Consider the following 11,601-nt stretch of genomic DNA (forward strand, 5'->3'; position numbering starts at 1 on the left):
ACAGCAGCAGCTCTTGGTTTTGGTGTGGCTCCAGAGGACCCCAGGCATGGGCTGTCCGTGAAAAGATGCCTGAGCTGGTTGTGCTTTCTGCCAGGACATCTGGAACACGTCGTGCAACATCATGTATAGATACTACTTGAGGGGCAGAAGCCACATATCCATTTTTTGCTATTTATCTGTGTAGCTGTGCTATTTGTAGATTCCAGGATAGTGAGATATTTGGGACATTTTTGTACTATGTCTTTGCTCCAGGAATGAATACCAGCGGTGAAGATAAGCCCAGTTAAGTGCAGTATGTCTTGTTGTCTTGGAAATCAAATCAATTGGTTTTGTGTTTAAACAAACCGTTTTCTGGAAGGCTACAAGAGCGAGCAAAACCGAGTTGTCTAATGTAATAAGGCTCATAGTTGTTACCACATGTAGGTATTAAAAACATTTTAATCTTGTAACGTCATATTATGTTATATAGATTAACGTATGTTAGTTAGCAAGGAAAAAATAAGGCTAAGTGTAATTTTTTGTAAGTTGTTTTTAAAAGGTGTTGAAAGTCAATACATTATTTAAATAGTGGGTTCTAGGTTTATTCTTAGTGATGAACTTGGTTCACAGTAGAGACTGTTAAATATATCAGCTTTCAGTAGAACAGCGCAAGATGTAGATTGACATTAGCCATAGGTGGTTTCCTAGCTGAATGTGTTGTTTCACGACTGATTTGAACAGACTAATGGGTGCCTTTGTTAGGCGGAAGCTGGGGATCCTGGCGGTGCCCCCCGACGAGAAGTGGAAGGCAGTGTTTGAGGAGTGCTGGAGCCAGCTGGGCTGCGACAGCCCCGGCCAGGGCGACCGCTGGAAGGCTTGGGACAACATCGCCGTGGCCCTGACCACCAACCGGCGGCAGCACAGGGACAGGTTGGTTCTCAGAGAACGTGGGCAGCAAGGCGAACAAAGCATTGAGGGGGAAAACTGGAATCACGCTCTACTCCAGACTTTAATTGTGCAAATTCAGTTAAAACAACAAAAACGAATCCTAAGCAAAATCAAAACTCTTAATACTATAAACAGTTTTGGGGACATATTGATGCTTAGAATTAGTTCAGTTGTTAGCTTCACGGGGTTTTTTCGTGCTGTATGTCTAATTAATTATCTGTACAATGTCTTTGTCCTCTTTCTAACTGCAGCCCAGAATTATTGAGCCGCTCACATACTCAGACACTGGAAAGTTTGGAATTCATTCCACAACACATTGGTGCCTTCACCCTGGAAAAATATGAAAATATAAAAAAATATTTGATAAAGGTATTGTGACTCTCAACTGTTCATGTAGCTTGTTGATAAGGCGTGATGTCAAGCTCATTTTGTAAGAGCTTTCCTTAATTCCTTCCATGTTTGCACTCTTGTAATCTGTGTTGTATTAATTCCTGTTTACTCATAACTTCTGAATTTATTGAATTGAAATCCATGACTAAGATTAAAATCATTATATAACTAATGGATACTGCCTTAAAGTCAGTTTCTGCTCAGTTACTGTTTAATTCCTATACACTGAATCCCAGAAAAGTATCTTGAAATACTTGCTGATTGTGCATATTAATTTTAATAATACTGGACAGATGACTTGTCTGAGCAGCAGCACAAGTTCTTCTACTGCCTTGACTCCTCTATGAGCTGTATTCAGCTAATATATGAATTTTCTAGTCCAAATGGCAATTTATTAAATACAACTCACTTTTGATGTAGTTGTAGTTGGTGTGCTGCTTTTTTTTTTTTTTTTTCCCCACCAAAGCCTGGTGTTGGATCTCTGGCCCATTTCTCTTGAATTCCATTGGGTTTTTTGTCTGGCATTGCCCTGTCTGAGTGGCCAATGAATATATTTCATCTCAGGCTTGTGATACTCCTCTGCATCCGCTGGGCAAGCTGGTGGAAACGCTCGTAGCTGTCTACAGGATGACCTACGTTGGCGTAGGCGCTAACCGGCGGTTACTGCAGGAGGCTGTCAGGGAGATCAAGTCCTACCTCAAGCGCATCTTCCAGTTGGTTAGGTAATGTGACTCTGATTTTCAAGTCAAACTGCTACTGAATTAGGTAAAGATGCCTCGTGTGTTGAAACCGTGTAGTGTTCGTGCAGTCCATGTGTGCTGGTGCCTTTACTCTGCTTTAGGGGTGGTTGTGCTCTCTGAGTCCACCATGGATTATTTCAGCTGATTTTTCTTTCCTCTCCAATCTTGCCTTCCGATGCTGTGATTTGTAGAAACTTCTTGAAATGAAATCGTAACGTTTTTCTGTGTGTTGCCATCTAGGTTCTTGTTTCCTGATCTCCCGGAAGAGGGCAGCACAATTCCATTTCTGGCACCAGAGACAAAGGGAAGGCGATCGTTTTGCAGTGCGAAATCAGATTCCAGATCAGAGTCTCCTGAGCCGGGGTGCGTAAAGCGAAAAAAAGCTTGAACTAAGGAAGACTTAAAACACGTAAACCACAAAAAAAACCCACCACAACTGCTCCTCCCACCCCTAACCCACCTGTATGTAGACCGTAAAAGAAAATTAGTCCTCAGTATTTCTTAGCACGGATACTATTTGATGGATTTGTGCTTATTATTCTTATCTCTCATAGAACAGGCTCATACTAAATGAAAGATTTCTTCCAATGGTTTCTTTTTCATTTAGTTCTTATAGTTAATTAGGCTTTTAAAATGTCTTGCTCTTCAAACCACCCCCCCTTTTTATTTTTGGTTTTTTATAGCTATGTGGTAACCAGTTTTGGGTTGCTGCTCCCCGTGTTGCTGCCACGGCTCTACCCTCCTCTGTTTATGCTGTATGCCTTAGACAACGAGCGGGAGGAAGATATTTACTGGGAATGTGTTTTACGTCTAAACAAACAAACAGATCTGGCTCTTCTGAGTTTTCTTGGAGTGCAAGCGTGAGTATGCTTCAACAGTGAGACAGAACTTAGAAAAACATCATGGCATGCAATCAGATAAAGCAACTAAAAAGAAATCATATTGTGGGTAGTGCTTTTATTTGATTAAAAATGCATCTAAACGTATTTTTAAGCTAGCTGGTATGGTTGTGAGAGTTAGTCAAAACTTCCCATTTCCAAAAAGAGGTGGGGGACGGAGGGGAAGGAAGAAGAGATTGACATCGCTGCAACACCAGAGCAAGGCATTTCAAATGAGACTATTTTCCAGCTCTTTGTGCTTATTATAGTCATCCTGTAGAAAGAGCTGTTGCATCTCATAGAAGAACATGATGGCTTTATTTTCCTAAGGTGAAAAATGCTTTAAGACTTTGCTCTCTCAATAGACTACGGTGGGTTTCTTGCAGGAAATTTTGGCCAGGAACTGTATCTGTCCTCGGAGAGAGTCGAAAGGTATGTTCATTCGGCCTTGGCTCAAGTGCTGTGCCCAGTACTTCCTTCAGGAACCCGAGATCGTGAACAAGCACTGAAAGAATTGTTGGCCAGGCTTTCTGCTTAAGACATGCTATGCTGTCTTATTCCCTAAAATTCGTCTGCTACTTAAAAGCTACATTACTAATTTCTTATGATAGCTGTCAGTCCAGCTTTGGCACTGGCTTATTTGGTAAAAAATTCTAATTTGGGAAGACGTTTGTTTGGTCTCGAATTATGGACGTGTGAGAATAAAAGTCTACCAAGGAAATTTTTAAGCTGCTTGATTGAGAGTTATACCATTGTATATTTTCTGATTAGGAGAAGAATGGTATCATTTTTATTCTTAAGCGTTACCTTGCTGAAAGTGGCTGAGCACTTTCTGAGTTCAGAAGAACGTCGTGTTTTTCTGCATCTCTTCTCTGTCCAGTTTCCTCATTTCTGTGAATTTCTCTGGGTCTTTTTGCATTCACCCATTCTCTACCTGCTCCATTTAGGAGGAGTGAGGCTCAGTTGCATATTAAGAGCTAACATTTATTTGTTCTCTTCTGCTTGTTCCAAGTCTGAGTCTCTGATTATTGATTGCTATGACTTCTCTAGGTTTCAACTGTTCTGGTCCCTCTTGATTGTTGACCATTAAGATTTAACGATTCTCAGTCTTACTTGAGCTGGAAGATATCCAAAACCATCACTGGTTCTTGTAACATGCCAAGGAATTCAGTACAAGTTTTTCTGAATTTTAAGTGAAACTCATACAAATTATATGTTGGCAGATTTCCTGGATGCCCTTAGTGTCCAGGCACATTCCCCTTTGCACTGGAAAACCGAAAGAAAAGTCTCTTATGCCAGTGTTGTATGAGATGCTGCTTTTGTTTTGCTGAATAGTGGGATTGTTCAACCTGCACGATCAATCTTCTCCTGATTCCACAGGTATCCTCAAACACAAAAGATGCCTGCTTTGCCTCTGCAGTTGAATGTTTGCAGCAAATCAGGTAATTCTCTGAAATTTGCCTTTAGTGTTTTACTGCTCCTGCTGTAGGAGTATCTAGTTTACTCGATTGTGATCTTTACCTGTCGACTGTTCTTGCACCTTCGTAAGAGACATCACCAAGAAGTTTCAGAGTTCCTACTAAAACCGTTAGCAAATTCTCCCAAATGGGGAATGAAGTATAGCTCCATAAAATGTGACTGAGAATCAAAAGCATGAGGATGTCTAATGAAATATGTGCAGATTTCTAAACAGTTATAGCAAAATGACCTATGTATGGGGAGCTTTGCTGTGCCTGTTAGCTGACAGAAGGAATTCTGCTATAAGAACAGAAGTTAAAGGTTTTAGAAAGGCATTTTTTGCCCTGTGAAGACAGTCCCACTTGCAGTCCTGTGCCTCGGTCCAGCAGTTTCAGCCCGGGGCACTGCCCAGCCTGGGCTGTTGTGGGGCGATGGGTCTGGTTCATCTTCTCGGGCACAGGGACACGCTAGCCAGAAAATTGTCTTCTCAATTGAGATGCGGATATGTAGCTGCTTCTTGTTCTCCTGGTTTGCCTTTGCTCTCCGAACAGCACCACATTTACCCCAGCTGACAAGCTGAAGGTGATCCAGCAAACTTTTGAAGAGATCTCTCAGAATGTACTCGAGACACTTCAGGAAGATTTTCTGTGGTCCATGGATGACTTATTTCCTGTTTTTCTCTATGTGGTGCTACGAGCCAGGTAGGCACTACTTCTACCTGTATTAAACACTCCTGCTTCTCATAATCAGACTGCTTGCTAGCTTTTCCTGACTCCCTGAATCTTCTCTTTTGGCTGTTTGCTTTGGCCTGAAAAAATTTTGAACAGTTAACTCTGAAATGGCCTTGAGCTCAGAATGAGGTTAGGGGAAAGCAGGTGTTTTGCACACCACCATGTACAAACAGTAAAAACCTTATAATGGTGTCTTTTGTTCACCTATTCTCTTTGTGTCCCCCTCAGGATAAGGAATTTGGGGTCTGAGGTGCACTTAATCGAAGACCTGATGGATCCTTATCTGCAGCATGGGGAGCAAGGCATCATGTTCACTACATTGAAGGTATGAAAACTATTCAGGGTTATTAAAAGCTTTCTTTGGAAATTAATCAGCTTCAAGCAATGATGGTCAGCTTAGGACAATTTTATGAATGTAAGGTTGTAACTTTTGACATTTTTATTGAAGATTTAGCTAGGATGAGCAAGGAGACTTAGAGCTTAGGATAACCTAACGGTTGCGGGTATTGCTAATAAAATGGTGCAATGCACAAATGTACTTGATTCAGATGTGTAATATTGGGGGTTGTTGACTGTTCCAAACGCTCACCTGTAGTTGTCGTTCCCCTACAACAAAACAAACCTTATTCCCTTCATAAAAATTGGAATGAAGTGCTGCTTTGGAGATTAGCCATTCCAATAATGTTTCAGTCTAACATTACATCTAGATGCTTCAGGAATTCAATTTTGAAAAACCAAGAAAATTCTTTTTACTGTGTCACTCTCCACATTGTATTTAGTGTTCTTCTCTTCTGAAGTATGGAAAAAGGGAGAGAATCTGTTTTGATGAATATCCTCTGTAATGGAAACAGGTTGTTTTGGTACCTCAGAACTGTTCAAACAAGTGGGTTTTGTGACAGTTCAGCTGTGTGGAGCTTTTGAGTGGGATTGTTTTGGAGGGAGGCTATTAATCTGAAACTTCAATAAAAGTCTTCAGCTGAGCTGCTAGGTGGACATGATGGTATTTTCTGGCTGTGAAAACTGGAAATAGGTGGGTGCAGAGGCTTTTTCTTGTTATTTTTGTAGTGCTGTAAAAAGGGAAGGTTTGAGTTGGTTAAAATTTATCCAGGAATCTATGTGGTAGAAGCAGAATCTTGTTTTCCATGTGTACTAGTGTTGTCTGAGACATTTCTGTTGTTATTTCTGGTCCTGGCTGACCCAGTGCACGTTGGAGCCAGCATTAAGGAGTGAACAGCTATCAAGCAGCAGGTCAGGTTATTGATCCGGATGACAGAAACCTTTGCTTTTCACTTAGAGTGCTTTTGAAGCACTTAACGCCCGTATGTTTGTCCTGTAAGAAAAGATTATTTTGGGGTCCTTCTGTGAAAGGACAAAGAAAGACTTGGGAGAAAAAACAAAATGTACTTCACCTTGGCAGAGCTGGGAGCTGTGGAAGTATTCAGTCCCAGATTGTGCTGTCTTGCTTCATTAAGAGCTGGCCATAGTTTGTAACTTTAAATCTCTTGGGTTTTGCTGGTTTATATATCAGAAGATTGTGGTGTGTTGAGTGTCACTGTCATCCCTGTGTGTAAAAAGCGTAGTCCTCAGTTTTCTTGGGCAGAAAAAATAACCAACCTTTGTGTGTGTGATGTTTTATCAGCTTGCTGAGATCTGGTATGTATGCTAAACTGACCTTTGTTTTAATTCAGGCATGTTACTACCAGATTCAACACGAAAAGCTTACCTAGACCATCATTTACCGCCTGGCTCTGTGGGATAATCTGCAGAGTGAAACTTCACTAATGCCCGCTCACTTCCCTGAAGTGGCACTTAGAAAACCCTCTGTTACAGTTCTCTGGTCACAGATGAAGAACATTTTGGGTTGTTTCTTCAGAACTTTTGAGTTTTAAGATTGGAGAACTGCAGCCGGAGGCTGTCTAGGAAGAAGTGGTGGTGAAGACTTGGTTTGTGAAGCACTTGCCAAGAAGAAATAATTTCCTGTTGTAACAGGACGGTGATTGAGTCCTTTGCAATCAGCAATGCTGCAAACAGGCATGGCATCTCCTAGAGTCCGTGTGAGAGTCTGGACCGCATGGCTTCTAAAGCACCGGGTTTGTTTTTATGATCCCTGGGTTGTCAAAAGAGACATTGAAAGAGAACGAGTTGCACCACAGAACCATTCAGTCTTCCTGAATTAAGCCAATATGTTTGCTTATTTAAAAAATAGAGATAATGTTAGTATTTATAATGGGTAACCTATAGTGTGTTTGGCTGTAAAGGTTTTGAACAAATTACTGAATTAATGTGCTGTTGTGGGAATAATCGCACTGTTGTGGACTTCCCTCTTTACTAGAACTATAAATATAAAGGCATTCACCGTTCTTTCTGTTTATGAAATAAATAAAAGGCACTGACCAGTTCAGATTTTGGCACTGAATTAGGCACCGGAGGCCTGAGGACACACGCGTTCCCTGGAAGCCCGTGCTCTTCAACAACCCGCCTCTAGTTTAGGTTTGAGACTTTTGGCTCTTGTGCGTCTGAGTGAAAAAAGCTCTTTCCCCCCAGGGATGTGCGTGCGTGTGTTGTGGTGTGTGGTTACCTTTATTTATGCCAGTAACACCCAGGGTTCATTTGTGTAGCGCAGGTGCTGTTCTTTACCGCGGCTGACTCAAAAATGGGGTGGGAGGAACAGACTCCTAGGATGTTATAATGGCTTAAGTTCTGTCAAACCGCCATGGGTAACGCTAATTGTATTTTTAAATAGTAATCATGGCTTGTGTATTGGCACCTCAGTGGAAAGAAACCATATGTCAAAATACTGGTTTGAACAGTGACTGTCATGTAGCAATTTTCATAATAAAGTAAAAAATATTGGTCTTTCTGAAATTGTTTTTAGTTCTATTGGAGAAGGGGAAAGAGTAATTCTGGCAAGATGATATTTAAAACTATTGTTAGACTTTTTATACTCCAAGCAGGCTGTAGAGATAATAGAATATAGAGATAATAGACTTCTTCATGTTTGCAAACAATTTTTTTGTTAGCTTGATCTTATTTTTTTAATTATACTGAATAACTTGAGGAGAGAAAAGTAATAATATGAATAAAAGGGAAGCTATAAAAAGTTAATTTGAGAAGGAGGGAAAAAAAAAAAAAGACACACAACTAAGAGTGGAGAATATAATGAAGTATAAGGCAGGAATTGGAACACTTAATCTTTTGTGCTAGATCCACTCTTTCTGTGCAATCATCTCCTAGAACTTGATGTACAAGAAAGATTTACCTGAGACCTGTAGGAGCCGAACTGCTCTTTGAAAAGGAGCCATGAACAGCTGAGTAAACCAGTGGCAGCGATTTTCACCTGCAAAGATCTGAAGTCAGGATCTATTTCACCTTTTGTACGAGTGTAATCATTAAAACCAGGTTGGTGGGTTTGTTTTTTCGCATGTAACGGTTGAGTGTTAGTGTTTGTTGTCTGCAGATGTTTCCGAAGAGAGGAAGGATTTTAACCTCCAGCTCTGACACGTGAGCAGCTCTGGTTTGTATGACCTTCCTCCCACGCGCGTTCTGGGAGTTAGACTGAGAAGGTAACTAGAGATGGGAAGTTTTTCTGTGATCCTCCTGCCTTTTCAGAAGGAGGTGTATTTACAAATATGTAGCAACTTCAAATGTTTAACTTCATTCACTGTGAATGATGAAAAAAAAAATAATACATCTGCCTTGACATATATCTATGTGTATGTATATACACAACCTCTTATAAAAAGTAGCGGTATTGGATATGAATGTAGCTTGCTGATTAATGGAAGCAGACAGCCTGGACTGGATTATTTTTGGTCTTTCTGATATATAGCTTGGTTATTAGCTGAAGAGAATCCCAGGATTAAATGTGCTTCTGACACAGATTCCAGTTCACAGCCTCCGCGGGCTGCCGCGCGTTAGGAAATCGCTACGGACTAGTTTTGCTCTGTGTATTTCTGCAGCTAACAAAGAAATGAGTTAACCCACAGGGCTTCTCTGGCTCTGTTGCTTCATGGTAATTACGCATATTTTTTCCTCTTTTTTTCCTTAAATTGAAAGCAGGTGGTTTCTTGTGCTGTAGCAGAAATCCTGTAACCAGCAACAGAAGATCAACGTTACGGTATTAGAGGTTCTCTTGGTAGCTGAAGACAGACCTGAAGACTGGGAAAGTTGCTGAGAAGAAGAAACTACTTAATTGAGAGACACCTTAAAGTAGGCTTTTTATGGAAGAAAAGGTTTAAGGGGATTTGCTCTCTTCTCCCTGGCAATGAGTAGTTCTAAGGTTAGGTTCTGCGGATTAGAAAGGAGAGGATGTCCATAGATTAGCCAGGGCAGCGAGGTGACTTGCGCTACTAACGCCCAGCAAATACTCTTCCCCTCTGGAAACTCTGTTGGAGCGGAACATGGTGTGTTCTGTGGCGTTCGCAGGTAAGAAAATACGCATGGTGCCGAAACCCGTGTGCTGCACAGAGGCCTTGCCCCATGCGACTGTGAAATCGGTTGCTTCTCATAGCTACAGGAAAGCTAATTAAACTTGTGATATCTCTTTAATTCCCATTAACTAAATATTAGAGATATGTATGAATGGGGAATAGGAGCTGAAAAGAGATGGTTGTGTTGGTTTGGGTTTATTTTTTTGTCCTCTCACTCCTAATTTTCATGAAGTATTCTGACTTGAATGCCAGGTGCTATACATTGGGGAACAACCTGTTCTGGGATGGTGAGAGATAATGCAGAGGAAAGAAATGGGACTCATAGGGACTGTACAACAAATCCTTTATTTGAACTACCTGGCCATGGACTTCTAAGTTAATTTAGTGTCAACGTGTTGATGTTGTCAGGTGGTTGTTTGGGGTTTTTTTAGTTTGGCGTGGGTTGGGTTTTTTTGTGTGTATGGGGTTTTTTTGGGGGGGGGGCGGGGGGGAACCCACAGATGTCAGCAGGGTCTGTCTTTAGTTCTTGAAATATCTGAGAAAAACATAGTTATAAAAGCTGAAGAATATTTAGGATTAGTGATAATAATAGGAAATGGGGCTTCTGGTAGGTAGTTTATGGGACAAGCTGTCAGAGAAGTTTCCTTTTAGGACATAATTCACAGACCGAGTGCCGTCTCTTTGTAAACGCTTCTGCAACTGCATCTGGAGCTCTAGACTTAGTTTCTAAACAGGGGTGGGGGCAGCGATCAGCCCCGCTGAGGGTCGCTGGGGCTTCCATCCTGCAGTTCTGCAGGAAAGCCAGGAACGCTGCAGCTCTGCAGCGAAAACCAGGAACGCTGCAGTCCGGGATGTGCTTTGCAAATGGGGATCCCTCTTTCCGTGACTGTGCTGTCCCACAGCGGAGACTTCCGTCCTACTCCTCATGTCTTCAGTAATTAAGAAACAGGTATTCGTGACTAGATTTATATGGCCTGCTTTGCTAAATCCATCATTAGGCAGATCAACTAAGCTTAACGAAGGGGAACGCAAACTCTTAAAGGAACAGAACTCAGACTAGTGGGGAAAAAATGCAGCTTAAACCCCAGTTCCCAGTGGATGTGTGGTAGAAGGATTCTGTGTTACGTTCATAAAAGATGAAAAATAGCTGTTCCCAGTGGAAAAAGGAGTATGCGGTATGATCCAACACTGAAGTGGAAATCTTGCATTGGGTATTGGGGGAGGATCAAACTGCGTATTGTTAATGTTTTAAATAAGAAGTCATAATTGTCAAAGCAATCTTTGCTTAGGATTTCAATAGGAGATATCACTCAGTATCCTGTAGAGATAACTTGAAATGAATTGCCAGAACTCTGTAATGAAATGTTTGCATCATAACCTCATAACTTCTCGGGGTTTTTTGCCTCCCTTAATTTCCACTGCGTTTTGAAAGCAGTTTTATGATTTAACGGGAAAGAGGAAACGTGTTCTAAAAATAAGTATGAAATGCAGTAAAAGTGATGGTAATGCCTTCTGCTTTTATAAGCAGATCAAGATAATACTTTTCCTGCTTGTACCTTTGATATTTTTCTGTCCACAGAACAATCTGGAGGCGAACGGCTGCCTTTTTGTTCTGCTAATCCAGGCGATAAACCGCTGTATGTGTAACAGAGTTGGGTAAGGCATTCACGGTGCAATCAGCGTCACACTGGGCTTCACTAGTGGCTGAGGTGCCCACATATCTGATGTTATCTTATCTTTTTTTTTTTTTTACCTTGTACTCTGAATTGCCTCTTGAGTGACCAGCTTGAATATTGAACTCCTTAAGAGTAACCTCACGTTACTGGGTAATCATGACAGTACTTTCGAACTAACATCAAAAGCGATTTGAGGTTAGATCAGCTAGGCTGTAATGAAGATTCTGAGTTCCTTCAGACCTTTCGGATACGGATTCCTGGTGCTCGGGGTATAAACGCACCGCGCACTGTTCCCTGGGGCATTTTGACGCTTGTTTGCAAAGAAAGGGCTCTGAGAATTCTCTGAAACAACCCTGGACTCTTTGTTTCCG

The 11,601-nt window shown here is 41.3% G+C and overlaps 1 protein-coding gene across 3 annotated transcripts in view; it reads left to right on the top strand.

Moving 5' to 3' along the window:
* Positions 1-7,520, top strand: part of ALS2 (alsin Rho guanine nucleotide exchange factor ALS2) — a 33,893-nt gene extending 26,373 nt beyond the window's left edge. For 2 of the 3 annotated variants that reach the window (XM_065637696.1, XM_065637697.1), the window contains exons 25-34: positions 721-909; positions 1,179-1,296; positions 1,882-2,039; positions 2,298-2,420; positions 2,741-2,917; positions 3,322-3,367; positions 4,316-4,377; positions 4,945-5,094; positions 5,353-5,449; positions 6,813-7,520. In XM_065637696.1, the coding sequence (XP_065493768.1) occupies positions 721-909; positions 1,179-1,296; positions 1,882-2,039; positions 2,298-2,420; positions 2,741-2,917; positions 3,322-3,367; positions 4,316-4,377; positions 4,945-5,094; positions 5,353-5,449; positions 6,813-6,851 (1,159 nt within the window). In that variant the 3' untranslated portion in view covers positions 6,852-7,520. The remainder of the gene's footprint in view (positions 1-720; positions 910-1,178; positions 1,297-1,881; positions 2,040-2,297; positions 2,421-2,740; positions 2,918-3,321; positions 3,368-4,315; positions 4,378-4,944; positions 5,095-5,352; positions 5,450-6,812) is intronic. The other variant, XM_065637698.1, reaches the window with a different exon arrangement.
* The last annotated feature ends 4,081 nt before the right edge of the window (positions 7,521-11,601 follow it).

The sequence above is a fragment of the Caloenas nicobarica genome, chromosome 6, assembly GCF_036013445.1.
Source record: "Caloenas nicobarica isolate bCalNic1 chromosome 6, bCalNic1.hap1, whole genome shotgun sequence".
NCBI lineage: Eukaryota > Metazoa > Chordata > Aves > Columbiformes > Columbidae > Caloenas > Caloenas nicobarica.